Genomic DNA, 17,092 nt, shown 5'->3' with positions numbered 1-17,092 from the left:
AGAACGAGGCCCAGCCAGCAAGTCCAGAGCAGTTTAATGGGAGGGGAGGCTATACAAAGGGCAGGGCCCACTGGAGAAGGGAAAGCAAGGCCATGCTGTCCCCAGACTCTGTAGGGGGCCTAGGCATGGATACCCTTCCTCCGCCTCTGGAAGGAGAGAGGGTGAGCCTCAGGGAGGAAGGAGGGAAAACCAGCTCAGCCCCAACTCCTGGCCTCTATCTGAGCCAGGCCCCAGGATGGAGGGGGATTGCTGGTGTCGGGTGGGGGTGGTCTCAGCAGAAAGCAGAAACGTCAGGCCTCCCCGCCGCCAAAAAAAAAAAAAAAGCATCAAAAGTCCAAGGGGCCCTGGCCCCTCCCACCCCAGCCCCCTGCCCCGTACGAAAAAGTGCAAAACATTATCACAAAATGGGGGTCTCAGAGGGGCCCCTAACCTAGGCTCCTGAGGCCCAGGCCCTAGCCCTGCCCTGCCCCGGACACCGCGTCCGGCGCGGTCGGGCCCTGGGCCGAGGGGCCCTGGCGGGTGGCCCGAGGCCGGCCCGGGCTCAGGCGGGGCTGTCATGCAGGTGCCCAGTGGGCACTGACCCCCCACGCTCCTACCCCTAGCTCAGAGCTTCCACCGCCCGCTGCTTGCCCCTGTGCGAGGCTCTGAGCCGGGACCCTGAGCCCTGGGCTGGCTGGAGGGGTTGGCCTGCGGGGAGGGACTGGAGTGAGCTGGGGGGAGGCCGTCCTCCGAGCTCCCGGCCTGGGCCAGTGCCGCCTCCACTGCATCCAGCTCTTCGCTGCCCACCTTCAGCTTGACCCGAAGCAGCGCCGCGTATGTGCCATAGCGGGATTTCTGAGGTAGAGGGGCAGGCACTGTGAGCCTGCTCTCCACCCTCTGCCCATCTCACCCCCCACCTGCAGACAAAAGCTAGGAGACAGCAGGTTTCTGTCCACCTCTGGGGCCCCAGAGCCCCCACTGTGACATGATCCCCTGGTAAGCTGGTGACCCTCTGCAGGCACTCTTGCTGCGTAGTGTAACCGCTGATACTTCCTGAGCCTTGACTAGAGCTGGGGAAAGTGAGCCCCTGAGCGCTTGGCAGACCCCATCTCACTTCATTACCCTAGTGGGTAGAGAATGGCATCCCCTGGCCCACAGAAGAGGAAACAGGCCTAGAGGGGTTAAGCAACCTGCCCCAGGTCACCCAGCTGGTCCCCCTGTCCTAGAGCCCGTGCCCTTAACCATTAGCCTGAGCCTGTATGTGGAACAGAGAGGTCCCACTGGTAGCCAAAGGAGCCACAGAGGCACTGGGGCAGGGAGGTTCACCTCAAACTCCAGGTAGGCCTCCTTCTGCCGCTGCTCCTCCGCCTCCTTGCCCCGGGCCTTCCTGCCCAGCTGCGCAGCCCGGTGCTCTCGCAGCTCACTTGCCATGGCCTTTAGCTTGGCCTCGTGGGTCCGCACCTGCTCCTCCTAGGGCCGGGGGAATGTAGTCAGGGTCCCTCTAGTACATATAATGCCTTTGTGTGTGTGTTTAAAAAAAGGTGCCCCATCCTTTGGATGAGCAAAGCACAGTTGTCTAGGTTAACACCTAGGCAAGTGGAATGGAACTGGATTCCAGTCTTCACCCGCCCCCCCCCCATGGCCAGTGTCCCGGGGTGACGGACATCTATGTAATTGCCTATGCCAGCCCTAAGTGCAGTCGGCTGGGCCTGCCCCACTCCATCCCACTGGGGATGGGCGGATGGAGCTGGGGGTACCTGGGAGAGGCGGGTGGCAGCACTGGGCAGCAGAGGGCGGCTGAACTTCCTCTGGGAGCTGACAGCAGCTGGGAAGGGGGGTGCAGAGAACATGGCAGCCACCACATTGATGCGAGTGACCCAGGACTGCATCTGCTCCAGGCTTCTGCGGAGACAACATGGCCACTTAGGACCTGGGCCCAGGACTTGTGTCCCAGGATGCCTGTCCTGGCTCAGGGTGTGGCCTGGGAAGAAGTGAGGCAATCCGGGGACAAGGGAGGGGAGCAAGGTGGGAGTGGGATAGAGGGGTCCGGGATGGGCAGGAGGAGGGCACTCACGGGGCCTGAAAGAGGAAGACCCGCCAGTCTGCTGTGCGCAGGTAGAAGACGTGGGGCCTCTTGCTGTAGTCGCTGGCACGCGTGGCCAGTGCATGGTGGATGCTGATGGCATTCTTTAGCTCTGCCTCTGATAGGGCCTTCCCGGGCTGGTACTCCTCCTGCGGGGGTGCCCATCTTGTCCTGGCCATGGTCCCGCCCAGCCTGGCCCAGCCCACCCACACTCCCGAGCCAGCTCAGCCCCAACCCCTTGGGCTGGCCCCGCACCTTCTGTAGGTAGAGGATCATGCCCTTGAGGATCCCATGGAAGCTCTTCCAGCCCCGCTTGCCCCGAGGTGCTGGGGGAAAGGAAGACAGGTCAGGGGGCCTGAGACAGGCCCCCTCCCCTCCATCCCCCAGACCCACCCCACCCAGCCACGTACTCTTCCTGCAGTCAGGGTCTGCGTGCACCTTTCGCACCAGGGCCCCATGCTTGTAGACTGCAGCCCCGGGCTCAGGAGTCAGGTCCAGGAAAGGGCTGGAGCCGCTGCCACTGCCCCCGCTGACCCTCTTGATGACCTTGGGGTTGGGGTCGGCCAACTCAGACAGAGAGCGTCTCAGCTCCTCCTCGTCTCTGCAGGTGTGATCACCTCAAAGGGGGCTGGCCTTGCAGCCACAACCCCCCCCTCAGTCCTAGCCTCTGCCCCCTCCCCAGGAAAGTGCCTCCTTGTCTGTGGAGGGAGTGGGGGAATGGCCCCCCTCACAGGCTGTGGCTACCCTCAACCCGAGGCTCCCTGTGTCTCCCACCTCAGATCAGATCTCCCCACGGGTAGCTATGCCCCCCTGCTCAGCTGAGAATTCCTCTAAGTAGCATATCTTCTCACTTAGGTTAGAGCTCCCAGGGGCAGGGCCATGACTGTTCCTTCATCTCCATCCTTTTTGTTTCTACATATGCACACACACACCAACCCTCACCCCCTTCTTCACTAGGGCAGACACAGCTCTGACACAGTGGTCTCAACCACACCCAGCAGCATGCTTTGCTCAGTTTGTTGGCTAAATGTTGGCAGAAGTAGCTTCCTAGTGGTCACCTAGTATCTCTTGGTCAGCAGGCCTTGCTAGATAACATCTAAAGAATCGAGTTCTACCCTGTCACTCTGCTGATGAAAAACCTGCAGTAGCTCCCTATTGCCTCCCACAAAGAGCCCATGCTCCAACCCCGCCAACGCTGCCTGTTCCTCCTAACACTCTCCAGCCAGCCAGGCCTGCCTCCTCTTGGTCTCCCCACCCCACGGCCCACACTCATTTCAGCCACCACATATTTGCCTCCCAAATGTCAACTTCCCTCTCCCCAAATGCTTCCCCTCCTTCAAGGTTTGCCCGAAGCCCCAGTCTGCACCCCAGTCCTGAGCTCTGCCTCCTCCAAGGACATCTCTCCTGCAGACTGGGAGCTCCCATGACTGGCCTCTCTGCAGACAGCAGCAAGTATAAGTGATCTACTGGCTTCCTATATGAGGCTCTCCCCCTCAGACTGGGGGCCCTGAGGCTAAATCTGGACCTCTTCCCTTAGTCTGGACTCCTCTAAGACTTACTCTGAGTTTCTTTCCACTGAGGCTGCCAAGAGTAGACAGTGTGGTCCCCTGTTCTAGGACACTCTGCATTCTCTAGGACCCGAGAGGGGGCTCTATCTACCTCTAGAGACTTCTGCTTTCCCATTTGGCTTGCCAAGGGACCTTCCCTTTTTGTTTCAGCACTCCTCCTCCCAGGCCCGCTAACAGTGGCCACCCACCCCAACCTAGCTTGTCATAACAACCCAGCTGAAGAAAAGACACAGATCCCCAAGTCCAGGCGGCCATCTCCAAACAAGGCAGTGAGGCTGCCTCAGTGCCTGTCATGGCCTCACCCGCCTCCCCTACCCCACACCCAGCCTGGACTTCCAGAGCCTGCTTCAGCACTCCTCTCCGGGCAGCCCCTTCCCCACCCCAAGCTCCCTCACCACACAGCCCCAGGACTCACATGGCCCACTGCAGCTTTTCATTCTTGATGGAGCTGTACAAGGCCTGGGAAGGGAGGAACAAATCAGGCAGGTATGGGTCACTCATGGGGACGGTAAACCATGTATCCCAATGCCAGAGCTCAGAGCCCACCCTCCTAAGTCAGGGTAGGAGACAACAGGGACCAGGGTGTGATGACCAAGAACAGAGGCTCTGAAAACAGAGTATTAGGACACAATACTATGTCACTTTCGATGCAGGACTCTGGGCAAGTATCCATGGGGGAGAACAAACGTAGTAACAGGTGTGTAACGTAGAGCAGGCAGTTGGCACAGGGCACCCAGGCACACGGCTGACGCACAGTAAATGGCAGCTGCTGTTATTATCTTTGCTGTTGCTACTGTGAGGGGTCATCCCGCCCAGATCCTGGGTGGGAGAAGCACAGTGCTGGAAGGAATAGACAAGCGCATCCCAAGAAACGCTCCTTCCCCCAGTCATATGCCTTGGCCCATTTCCATAGGATAAACCCACACAGAACATATGGGGAAACTGAGGCCCAACAACAGGGATTCACCCCATCACTTCCCTCTCTAGTTATCAGAGAATACATTCTCACGGCTCCTCAACCCCAGCGCAAGCTGAGCACTTCCTCCAGCCCAGACAGCCCCAGCAAGTCTAATGCCAGGGTGAGTGAGCCTTCCCCATCACACCCTTCTTGTTACTGGGGACCGAACACTAAAAGGCAGAAGTTACAGCTTCCAAACCCTGCACACCCCAAGCTCCCTGTCAACTCTGAACCAGTCACTTCTCCTCTGTACAGCTGTTATGGGGGCACTGTGGGGGTCTTGTGGTGGTAGGGTAGAGAATGGGCTCCAGGAGTTACAGAGGGGACCCCTCTTCTTGGGAGTGGCCTGCAGCATGGGTCCACTGCAGCACCTCCCACTGTGGGGGCGACTCCACCAGCCTGTCTGTGAGTGGGTGTGTCTCCAGCATGTGCGTGCTGGGCTAAGCGTGTGGCGTGTGATGCTGCCTGCGTGATCTGGGTGCAGTAGTGACGTCGGTGCCTTCCCTGTGATGGGATACAGCCCCCCACCCCACCAACAACATACCATAGTCACTGGCTCTCTCACTGCCCACTGTCACACTCAGCCACAAGGCTAGCCCAGCAGCCCACCTGTGCACCTCCTGTTCAGGGTGGGTACATCCCACAGCCTCCACCCCCTACACAGAACAACCCAGCTTTATGCACACCCCCAGCCCAAGCCTGACCGAGCCCCGACACTAAACCTCCACTCTCCATCTCTGGGCCAGGAGGTTGAAGTGGCCACCCAGATCCGACCTGTCTACAGTCCTCCAGTTCACCCCCGTCCCCTGAGAGGACCCCCTTTCGCCCACAACCACGACTTCCTTCCAAAGTCCTAAATCCTGTTGGTGAGCTCCACGTCATGCTCCCAGCCAGAAGACCCAAAGACCCTTTGGTTTGAGATGCCCATCTTAATCCGCCCGTCTCTGCCCTTCCCCCTCCAGTCCATGCCCACTCCTGGCTACCCATGGGCTCTGTCCCCACTGGGCTCGGCCCCCCGCAGTCCGCCCCACGCCACCTCGGCTCGAGCCCCCTTCGGAGCCTCCCTCACACCGCCCCCTCAGCCACGCCGCCCTCCAACAACACCATCGGCAGCCCCCCCACCAGCCTGGCGTGGGCCGCGGCCCCAACGCCCTCACCGCCTTCTTCTTCTTGCGGCTCTGCAGGCGGCTGACCACCAGGTCGGTGTAGAGCACGGGCTTGAGACTGCGCGAGCGCTGCGGCCAGCCGTAGCACAGGGTCTCCGCGCCGCGGTGGGTGCGCCCGTAGCGCACGGAGCACAGCGAGCGCGAGCGCAGCCGCCCAGCGCTGCTGTGGATGCTGTTGACGCCGATCATGCTGGCCCGGCCAGCGCGCCGCGGTCCCCGGCCATGCCCCCGCCCGCCCTCGGCCCGGACGGCCCGGACGGCCCGGACGGCCCGCGGACGGCTTCCCCGACAGCCGGCGCGAGCGGCCCGGCCCGGCCCGAGCCCGGCCCGGCTCCCACCGACGCACGGAGCGCACGGCGGCGGCGGCGCTGTGGGCTCTGCGGCTCGGCGCGAGCGGGAGGGGGCCGCCGACGGGGAGGGAGGGCGAGGGTTGGGGGCGGGGACGGCGCAAAATGGAGGCGTCCGACCGCGCAGGGGCCCGGGCGCGCCGCCGCCATGGGGGCGGGGACTCAGGGGCCCGCCGGGGCCGGTGACGGGAGGTGCGCGGCGCCGCGGGCGGTGGCGAGGGCGCCGGGAGCCCCCGCGCGCCGCCGGGCCTGCCTCTACGAAGGTGGGCTGACCCTGTAAAGGGTCTGCAGCTGCCTCCGGGCTCGTCAGGGTAGGGGCACCAGGGGCGGAGGAGGTCGGAACGCGTTCCGTGGGCCCCTTCTCCCCGCCCCGAACCAGGACAGGCCACGCAGGAGGGGCGGTGCAGAATGGAGGCAGCCATGGAATTGAAGCCGTCTCAACCAACTCGCCCTAGCAAAGACAGCTCAAACGCCCGAGGCTACACCCCAACTCACGTACACACACTCCAGTTTACAGACATACACTCCAAGTAGCCAAATCATCAATCCACACTCACCCCCAATTCACAGACACTGCAAATTCAGATGCACACATCAGAATTTAGTCTTTAACTCCTACAACTCCTGCTCATGCGAGGACCTGGGTGGCTCAGTCCGTTAAGCCGCTGCCTTTGGCTTCGGTCGTGATCTCAGGACGTGGGGACTGACCCCCAAAGCTCCACCCACATTAGGGCTCCCTGCTCAGCGGGGAGCCTGCTTCTCCCTGCGCCCATGTCTGCTGCCCCTGCTTGTGCTTGCTGTCCCCTGCCCTTGTCAAATAAGTAAAATCTTTAAAAAACAAACGAAACAATCCCTGCTCACGGATTCATGTCATAAATCAGAGAGCCAATCTGTAGATATACAACCTAATATACAGAAACACCCAACGTACAGCCCCACACAGACACACTCTAAATCGTAGGCCGTTAAAGCACATACCCAAAGCCAAACCGCCTGATTTGCCAACTCCCTAAAGCATATATATATATATATATATATATGCAAGCCAAGCATATACCCCAACTCTTCTGATAATCCAAACTCACAATGAACGCCCCCCACTTGGATACATTCCCAAATTCAGAAGCCCAGCACACCCCAAGCTCACAGACGGACCCAAGGACACTCCTGCGCAGTCACATGTATGTGATGGCCCAGAGACCCATTTGCCAACCCTTGAGGTTTTAAATGAGTCCAGGCCTCCCTTCATGAAACCAATGGAGCAGGGAAAAGATTGAACATGCAGGGCCGGCCAGGACACCTCTCCTCCTCCCATGCATACCAGTCCCTGTGGGCTAAATCCCTCAAGGGCTGGCATGTAGGAGCAGGGGCTGGCAACGAGTGAATCAGAAAAGAAGTGTTTAGTCCCAGCTTGAATATAATTGGCTCTGAGACCTTGGAAAAGTCTTTGTCAACCTCTTGAGCCCTCTATTTCCAGCTCCCTCCAGCACAGCAGTACCTGCCCGGCCTTTGTGGCCATATATCCTGGGGTAAGGGGTGGAGGGGGAGGTGGCAAACAGTGAACCTGTGTGTCCCCATCCCCATGCTGAGACCCCTCCCATGCTCAGTGAACCCTGCAGGAGGGGAACCTAAGGAAAATGCAAGGTCCCAGGCCGCCTTATCACGGGTTTTCAAGAGCTTTCTTCCCGCCCTCCCGCGCTGCAAACGGCCAAGACTGCACGCAAGCGCTCATGTTCCGGGGGAGCCTGCCTTGTTGGGGTTGGGGGAGGGGGCAGTCCCCAAGCTGAGTCACAAGAAAGCCCAGGCTTCAGCAGCAGGAGCTGGGGACGGGCAAGCCCCTAACCTCATCAACCTCCACGCTGACAGGTCCCCATCCCTCCCTCCAGCAACCTCTACCCCCTCCCATCCCCGTTTGTGTCTCCTCCACCCCGACCCCTCCCCCCACCTTGAGCAGCTCCCTGGGGAAGTCTCCGCCTTCATTGAGGCCCTCCAGGTTTCCGATGAAGTCTCCGCAGGTCATGCGCTTCCCAATGTTCTAAGTGAGGGCATAGAGGCCTGTGAGGGGGACCATGGGCCCCAGACCTTGAAGTCTCTGGACGCGGTCTGTTTTCTGGGCTCCCTTCCACTAGACCCCCACTCACATGGCCGTGGAGATCGGTGTTGAGTAGCATGAGGGCGCAGGTCAGCGTGTGCGCACCGTCTAGGGGAGAGTCGACATTTAGCCTCAGCCACTTCCCACAGATCCTTCCCACAGCTATCTTCCCCAGCCTTCCACTTTATCTCCTGCCCTCTTTGTCCCATAATCACACTTTTGTAAACCCTGAACCCCACAGTGAACCCCACCTCCTCTTGCCAAAGCCCTTTCTTCTCCAGCAGATTCCCGAAAAGGGACCTTCTCCCCAGCACCCCCATGCCTCTGGGAGTGTGCAGGGTGCACAAGCCAGTGGGACCCCTCTGCGTTATGCGGCCCCGTGCCGCCAAATCACATTGTATGTGGACAGTTCCACGTTCATGAAGCCACGTCACCACTGCACACACGCATGCTCACATGCCTGCAAGCTTGTGCAGGCATTCACTCCAACATACACACGCTCACGCTCCCACACACACACACTGTGCCCATCTGCCTTGGTGACCCTCTGGGAGAGCCCTGCCCTCTGCCTTCCTCACCCTCTGAGGACAGGGCTCCGGGATTGCACTGGAAGTATCTCTGGGAGAAGTGGGCCAGCACGCGCTCCCGTTCTTGGGTCTCACCCATTAATGCCAGCTCCTTCAGAAACACCCTGGGGAGGGGGGAAGAGGGAGCATGTCACCCCTACCCAAGGTCCCCTAATCAGGCAGCCCCATCTTTTGGCCATGCCCAGCCAGCCTGGGAAGTATGACATCAGGGCATCTTGGAAGAGAGGCCCAGGGGCACAGAGGAGGTACAATGGAGGCCCTGCACACCAGGCCTGGAGAGTGGGGGGCTGCCCTCAAAAGGCTTAACACCCACCTGAGAGCTTGGTCCAGACTCATGCCCGTGAAGACAAAGAACTTGAGGTACTCGCCAGCCACAAGTTTGCTGAAGTCATTGCTGTGGGCAGGGCAGACAGACAGGTGGAGTCTCAAGGAAAAGGGTCAAGGGGCCAAGTGGGGTTACCTACAGACTTGGGGCCATTAGATAGAAAGGATGAGGAGGTGCTGCCCACAAGATGCATTCCCCCCTGCCCCATGCTCACTCCCAACCAGTGACTTTACTTCTTGCCCAGGTGCCGGGCCACGTCGGCCTTCCTGAAGCCGTCTAGTCGGTACAGCCTCTTAGCTAGGCGCTGCGCGGCCTCCAGGTCTGCTTTTTGCCCATTGGACAAGGTGTCTGTGCTTCCCAGGGCCAGCCGCTCCGTGCTGTCCAGCTCTGAGTCCGAGTCAGACACCAGCTGGCTCAGTGGTGGCTCACTGCCGGGGTAGAACACTAGCTCAGAGGTGGGGCAGTCCCTCTGAGGCCATTCAGATCCTTTCTCTGCCTCCAAACCCGGAAGGCAGAGAGGGACAGTTGGAGACATGGGGAAGGCAGTTTTCTCTCCTCCAGAGGACACTGTACAGGTTCCCTCTATCAGCTGATTCCATCTTTACCATCTCTCTGTAGAAGTCCTACATCAAATTTAACTCCTATTCATCCTTCTGCTGTGGGAATTTTGTCTGCTTCTCCTAAGTTCCCTGTGGAGTTTGCTGTTAGGCACAGATTTCCCATCTCCACTTTGGCCCTCCTGAGAACATAGTCCTCTATCGCTGAGGATATGGTCAAAGGTGGGATACAGACAGGAACAGTGGAGAGTCAAACAAGGATTTGAGGGCAGCAAGGACACCTTCCCACTCCTACGTCTTTCTTCTGCCCTCTCAAAAGGCAGAGGAGCTTCCTCCTTGGTTCTTCTCTTCTACCCACAAAGAGGCTCTGGTGTAGAGGGGAATGGGGGTCAACGTGCACCCCATTCATCCCGTCTCCTCCTCCCCTTCCCTTCCCGCCATCCCAGCTGCTCTACTAGCAAAGCCACCTGTCACCCCAGAGACAGAGGCCGGAAACTCCTGGTTGCTAGGCAACCCTGTCTCCCTGGCCACCCCCTCCTGTTGCCATGGCTTCCGTGGCTGAGAGGGTAGCTGGCAGAGGGAGAGCAGAAAGGTTAGACTGGTGGAAGGACTTCCTGGAGAAGGGTGAGAGGCTCCTGCCTGGAGAGGGGAAGCGATAGGGGAGGGAGGCAATGGGACAGGCTGCTGGCTGCATCTTTGTGAGAAGCTTCCAGGCTGGGTGGGGTAAGGTCACAAGAATTTCAAGCATGTTAGGCTCCATCGGGGGGAAGGAAGGGCCTTCCTAGAAAGAAAGGTGTTCTCAGGGGACTCTTCAATTCTGAATCATGGTTTTTCAAGTCACTGTATCTGAGACCAAGGGAGCCCCTCCCTTGGAAGTAGTCCTTCAAATAGAAAAAGAGCTGTCTGCATCCCCTTGCTACTCTATCAGGGGTCAAGAACCTAAACTACATCTTTGCACTCTCAGGCTCTTTCCCTTGGAGCAGCTCAACTCTGATGAACCAAAGGAATCACTCACCTGCCCAGGGGTGCTGTCCCCAGCCCAAAGCTGTCCTCTGAGCGGCAGGGACTAGGAGGCTCCCTCCCTGGGGCCTGCTTGGCTCCAGCCTCTGCCTCCTCTTCCTCCCCTCTCTGTGTCCAAGGCCCATCAGCGGCGGAGCTGGTACCAGAATCTGGCTCAAGAGGTGCAAGTGGGGCGGGAGCAGGTGGGTCAGGCCGGGGGGCAGGGGGCTGGGGAGGCAGCTCAAAGGTGAAGAAGGGGCTCTGGGTTGGGCCGGGTGAGGCCAGGGCCTCCAGTGAGGCAAGGCTGGTGTAGGAGGTGCCCTTGGCTCGGTGTGACTCCAAGATGGCTTCAAACACGCAACTGAAAGAGTCAGGCCCATCAGCCGAGGGGCTGGTCCCGGGTAGAAAGGGCACAGGCGACTTGAGAGGCCCAGGATGAGGCATCCGGGTGCCTGGCCTGCAGGGGCAGGGAGAGTCTCTGATCAGCGGCCAAAAGGACAGCTCTTTGGTGGCATTCATTGAATTCTCATACGGCTCTGTGAAGGGGATTATCACCTCCTTTTCACAGGCCCCCAGCCCTCTAAAAAAGCCACCTGGGTAGGGAATCCCCACTACGTTCACCAAGCTACTTAGTGCCCCGGGGGCACCCTAGCCTTACCCGTCCCCAGCACCCAATCCCTTCTCTTCCTCCCTGCTAATCTCCCTTTCTCCTCCTTCTCCCTGATCCTCTCCCCTCCTGCCATCCCATTTCTATTTCTGGCAACATCTTAGGAGAAGAAGACGAGGCTCCAAGCTGCAGTGGGGTGTGAGACAGAGAGGAAAGCCCCCACACTCCCCACTCTCCTGCCAGGATCTAGGTTCCGTATTGATGCTCCCACGCCCCCAGGCTTGATTCTGGCCCCTGACCTCTTACTCTACCTCTTGTTCTTCCTCCTCTGTCCTGGCTGCTCCCTACCCTATGGGCTCTTGCTGACACACACCCACCCGCTACATCCCCAGCATTCTGGCAGGCCTGGGGCCTCCGTTGAGAATCTCCTGCTACTAGCTTGGCCCTGACCCTCCCAGGCCCACCCTCATCTCCATTCCAGCTCTGCCCCTCATCTCTGATACCAGCTCTGCCCCTGGCCCAGCTTTGAGGAGCAAGCCATGTCCCTTTCCCGTTCCCGCACTCACCGGGCCCCCTCCGAGGCCTCAAACACCTCGTCGTCCACTTCCTCTTCCCCACCTGCCTCATCCTCGTCGTCCTCATTTCCACTGCCCAGGCTGGGACAAGGGCCAAGGCATGGACTGGGACGTGGGGCAGGTGGGCGGGCAGTGCTGTGCGGGCCCTCGGAGCTAGGCTGACTCTCGATGGCCGAGTCAGCCTCCTCCCGCTCAGCCAGCACCTCATCGATGTCTGTCTCGCGGTAGCACCTCAGGGGCACCGTGTCCAGGTCCGTCTCGGAGTACTTGGCTGCTCGCCCCACAGCCACCCCAGAGCCCTGCCCGGAGCCCACCCCAAGTGGAGATGGGGGGGCCTGCTCTGGGGGCTTAGCACCTGCAGTATGCATAGGCATCCTGGTCAAGAGGGTATCCTGGTCAGCTCCCTGTCTAGATTCTGGTCTAGGAAGGAGCTCTTTCCCACTGCCTCATATCGGCAGGAAGTTCTTTCACTACCTAGCCACCATTCTTCCTGCTACAAACTCAGCTGTTCCTGGTGCCAGTGAAGCTCATTTCAAATCAAGTTCTTGTCAAGTAACTTTGAGAGGCCTGAGGGAGAGCAGCTTCTTTCCTACTTCATGGAATGACCCTTGATATCCTGCCATCCCTTCTCTCCACAATCTAGCTTCCTCGAGGGGCCCAACCCAGCCAGGATCCCCAGACCCTCCCTCATAACACAGATGGAAAGTTGGAGGCCTGGAGAGGCATTAGACAACTCCTGAGCCCAGGAAAGGACTGGGGGGAGGTTTAAAGGAAGTCTCCCCACCACGCCTCTGCTGCTGTGGAGAGGGCCCTGCCTGGTTCCCCTGGTCTTATCCAGGATCTTACCTGAGCCTGGGGGGTCCAGGGAGCCATAGAAGAATTCCCATTTGGCTCGAGCAATTTTCTGGGCATGAGAGGAGACTTCCCGGGGGGAGGACCAGGTGTCTCCCTAAGCCAAGGAGGAAGAGATAGACACGACCACCCGATAAAGCCACATGACCAAGACACAAGAACATAGGACAGAAACACAGAAAGAAAAACACACAGGGACACATAAAGAGATGCCAAGGCACAGGGACAAACATGGAGGGCAAGAAAGAGACTGATTTAGGACAGATGGAAGAATTCAGAGTGAACAGCTGATGGGCTCCCAACCTGCCAAGGGGCCAAGCCTTCCTTGCCCCTTTGCTGAGTCCCTGGGGCTCCAGGGAGTCCAAAGGAGGTCACATACCTGGTTCCGGAGTCCAGTGTCAGCAGGTCCTAGGAATAGCTTGGCCAGGTGCTCAGAGGGTCCCCCCAGCCCATTGGGGAGAGAGGAGTAAAGGCCATCTGTCCCAACCTGAGGTTGAGCTGGTGGCCCATGGATAAGGCCCTGGCTGCCCGGCAGAGCTGAGCCTCCTCCGGCAGGGAGTGGGTCTGATGTGGAGGCCTCTAGCCGCAACTTCCGGTTGGAGCCAGGCCCAAGGGCTGGGGTGGGCCTGGGAGGAGAGACCCCACCCAGGTCCCAGCTCCGACTCAAGCCTCCAGGAGCCGGTAGCCCATTTAGTGGCCTCACACTGGCCTTCTCCACAAAGCGGAATATGACCACAGAGCTCCGCGCCCCGGGTGGGGCTGCCCCAGTGGGTGAAGAGGGTGCCCAGGGTGAGGGAGCAACACGGGGGGAGGGAGGGCCACGCAGGGGTGTACAGGGGGCTGTCACACGTCCCAGTTCCCGGCCCCGGGGACCTGGACCTGCCACCCGCCGTAGCAGGGAGCCCGTGCTGCCATACATGCTGGCTGGGGGGCTTTGTGGCACTGGGCCTTCGGGGAGCCAGCGGCGTGGGCATCGTGGTGGGGAGATGGCACAGTCGCCCTCCGAGCAGAAGCGCATGGCACCCTGGGCCATGCTGGGGCCGGGGGTCAGGCTGGGGGGGCAGGGATGGCGAGGCCAGGCGGGGAGTGAGGGGGCAGCATGCTCTTCGGACAGGCCTGCAAGAGAGGAAGGGGGAGCAGGGGTGAGCTGCAAGGAAGGTGGATGGGCAGGAGAGCAGAGACAGGGAGGGGAAAGCAGGATGGGCCATCTGAGAGCCAGGGGCCTAGCCCGTCCTGGGAATATGGTATTATTGATCCCACCCCTAGAAGTGATCAGGCCTCCTACTTGGGCTACTTCCATGGAGGCCTGAGGAAAAAAGAATTGTATCCCCAATAGGCCCCTGACTCCTTTCCTTCTGTCTGAGGGCCCTGAGCATCACCCTGGGAGGAGAAAGGAAGCTATTTCAGAAGTTGAGTGAGCTTGGAGTCCCTGTGGCATGTTGGAGCTACTTCTGGTAGAAGAGGGGGAAGGCTGGTACCCCACCCTCTGGAGGAGGAGTGTCAGCCAGTCATAACCATCTTACAGCCTTGGGTCCTCACAGTCTCTCTTACAGCAGCCCCTCACTGAGAGAGAACTCAGGCCTCTTAGAAGGAAAGCCAGGAAGATGGGGGGGGGGGGTTTATATAGGGACTATGAGGGGCTGAGAGGAATACGGTGAAGGGAAGAACTAAGGCCCCTACTCCTAATATTGAATGGGAAAGGGACATTCTTGTTCTTCATACAAGTACACACACACACACACACACACACGGACAAATAATGTCAGTACACACTTAAACATATTCATATTCATAGGCAATACCTCCTGCACACACAGACCCAGACACACACACATACACACCCAAAGACACACCCTCATACACTCACAGTCATAACAAATATGCATGTAATGGAAAGGCACATGCTTATTTTACACACACACACAGTCATTAAACAAGAACACACAAAGAGACACCCAAATATACACACAGGGCCTCATTCTCCAAAGCACACAGACACAGGTGCATCAGACACTGAGACCTACTAGTCACAATCACACACAAATACAGATGCACCCTCACACGCATACTTAAGCAAGAACACACACCCTCTTCCCCAACCCCCACCAGTCACCGGTCTCTGGGTGGGAAGGCTGCGCCAGACCCTGTCCCTCCTTCCCTCTTAAGGGAATGACAGATCTTGTCCAGCCCTTAAAGGGGTAAAGGGGCCTCTGATCCCAATGCAGGGTAGGGGCAGAGGTCAGGAGCAGCAACCCTGTCAGGCAGGTTTCTGAAGCTCAGTGTGGGCCCAGGGCATCCCAGTGCAGCTCCGACTGGAGCTGCCTCAGTACTCACCGCTGCTCGCCGGGAGCTGGGGCCGAGGAGAGGCGGGGAAGAGGCTGGGCCCAGCTCAGCTGTGAAGGCAGCGCGGCTCCCGCTTGCTCCCGTTGCTCCAGGCCCGCCTGCCTCTCAGTCCCTCCCCCTCCCCCCTACGCGCGGCTCAGGCAGAGCTAATCCCCCCACCCACCCCCCGCCCTTTCCCGGGGCCCTGAGCCCCGGAGGCAGGCCCCCCTTCTCGACGCTAGGTCCCCGCTGGGCTCTCCCGCCAACCTGAGACCCGCCCCTGACGAGGGGGAGGATGTATGGAACCCCCGGTTCTGTTCCCAAGACCCTCACGTGCCCCACCCCAATCGTGTCTTGGTCCCTTTCCTCCACCGCCCCCTGAGCCACACGCCAGACCCAGCTGCACTCGCGTGTCCCGCTCCAGACCCCACGCGTGTCCCTAGGAGGTTGCCACATGACCTGTTACATGCCACACGCGCTCCCGCCCCCACGAGCACGCGGCCGCGCCAAGCACACCAGTATGGGTGTAGACCGGACCCGCCCCCTAAATCCAGGAGACCGTCAATTTAAGGAAGAGAGATCTAGGAAACACTGCCTCAAGCCCTAAGGGGTTTTGCGTTTCGGACCCAGGAGACCCAACCTTGACCACTCGCCCAGGATGCAGCAGGAGGGATGTTAGTCAGACTTTAGAAAGAACTTCCTTGCTGCCTGAGTTAGGTGTCCTGCCTATCTGCGGGTAAAAGGTTAGACGGGATGATGCTGGGAGTGGAGGAAGTGGGGAGCAGGCAACCCTTGTGCCCTTGGCCAAGGTAGAAGGGGGCCCAGCTATTTTAGGAAAGCACTGCCAGAGTTACTATGGCAACTGCTCTCCTTGGGAACGCCAGGGCATGCAGGTGGTGACCTCGGAAGGAAGAAGGGGTCTGTTCTGGCAGTCAAGGGGCGCGAGGACGTGCGCGACGGGGGCGCGCGGGGCTCACCGCGGGGAGGGGCTGCGCGGGCTCCGCGTGGTGCTGAAGGGGACAGCGCCAGATTTGTCGCACTGCGCAGGCGCAGAGGCGCGAACAAAGCAGGGAGGAGGAGGAGGCGCGCGTCCCGAGGTGGTGCGCGCCTACAAGGCTCAACCTAAGCGGAGGTCGGTCCTCCCATCTACCCCTCCCTAAGCAGACTAAGGAAAAGGAAGCAAGTCCCTCACCCAAGTTAGCCCTCTTTGGTCCTTCCCCGCTGCTGGCTTTTCCCTTCTTGCTGCATTGGGGGGTGGGAGAGGGTTGAAGGGATTCTGGGAAAACTAGGACGCCTGAATTCTCCATAGCGACTTGCATGACCCTGGACAAGGCGCGTCCCCTCCAGGGCCTCGGTTCCATCTTTAAAATGGAGTAACAGCACAGAGCTGCTCACCTTGCAGAAGTGCCCGAAGCCCTGATGAAATAATGGATGGGAAGCAGTTTTCGTTATGCAGAGGGAGATGAAGCGGCTGCACGAAGGGAGAGCGCAGCCCTGCTAGGAGGGAGCTCCCGGCGACAGCAGTAGCCCTCAGCGTCCTTCACACCCTCCCCACCAATGGATGATGGGGAAAGCACTGCTCCTGCTCCGGGGGTTCCCCGGAGGGGACCCTGGAACCAGGAACTGCGGAGGCGATGAGACGGCGGACCAAAGTCTGAGCCTAAAGTTCTGGGACATCACTGCCCCAGGGCGGGTCGAGCCCCAAACCCCACCACTAAATCTCCAGGTCAACCGAGAAGGGGTACTCCTGGTGGGCTGAGCTGAGCACTCATTCTTCTCAGGACTCTAGACCTCCTGGGGAAAAGATAGGGACCCAGCTGGAGAGATAATCCTTCTTAGCGCCCCCTATATCTCTCCCCTAGAGGTGCAAATCCATTCCAAATCGTGCGGGAGTGGAAGGGGCTGGACAGCTCTGTACTACATAACTAACCAGGAATGAGAGGTTTGGGCAAGCTTGCTTGATGAAGGAAGAAAAAAATCTACCTTCGCCCGTTCGATTCATTCAACAATTACCGGGCACCAACTATGTGCCAGACGGTAAAAGCCTGGATAGTTTCTCCCCATTTTTCAAAGTC

The 17,092-nt window shown here is 59.4% G+C and overlaps 1 protein-coding gene across 5 annotated transcripts; it reads right to left on the bottom strand.

Moving 5' to 3' along the window:
• Window positions 1-17: 17 nt before the first annotated feature.
• On the bottom strand, window positions 18-16,544 carry PSD (pleckstrin and Sec7 domain containing). Of its 5 annotated transcripts, none has more exons than XM_045068617.1 (18): window positions 16,413-16,543; window positions 15,030-15,088; window positions 13,075-13,811; window positions 12,690-12,792; window positions 11,835-12,198; window positions 10,678-11,118; window positions 9,339-9,533; window positions 9,094-9,174; window positions 8,772-8,884; window positions 8,243-8,301; window positions 8,047-8,136; window positions 4,046-4,089; window positions 2,473-2,663; window positions 2,318-2,388; window positions 2,054-2,211; window positions 1,737-1,881; window positions 1,306-1,449; window positions 18-834 (listed from the first exon to the last, which is right to left on the bottom strand). In XM_045068617.1, exons 3-18 carry the CDS (start codon window positions 13,726-13,728, stop codon window positions 604-606), a joined length of 3,084 nt encoding a protein of 1,027 aa, XP_044924552.1. In that variant the 5' UTR covers window positions 13,729-13,811; window positions 15,030-15,088; window positions 16,413-16,543; the 3' UTR covers window positions 18-603. The 5 variants fall into 5 exon arrangements, 4 of the variants coding, with proteins under 4 accessions (XP_044924552.1, XP_012910043.1, XP_004749435.2 ...); XM_013054589.2 differs by lacking the exon at window positions 16,413-16,543 and adding an exon at window positions 15,995-16,378 and having other exon boundaries at window positions 13,075-13,321; XM_004749378.3 differs by lacking the exon at window positions 15,030-15,088 and having other exon boundaries at window positions 16,413-16,544.
• Window positions 16,545-17,092: the final 548 nt, after the last annotated feature.

The sequence above is a fragment of the Mustela putorius genome, unplaced genomic scaffold, assembly GCF_011764305.1.
Source record: "Mustela putorius furo isolate JIRA1106 unplaced genomic scaffold, ASM1176430v1.1 tig00003909_pilon_pilon_pilon, whole genome shotgun sequence".
Lineage (NCBI taxonomy): Eukaryota > Metazoa > Chordata > Mammalia > Carnivora > Mustelidae > Mustela > Mustela putorius.
The sequence above is the reverse complement of the archived record's forward strand: the minus strand, read 5'-3'. Positions and strand labels throughout refer to the sequence as shown.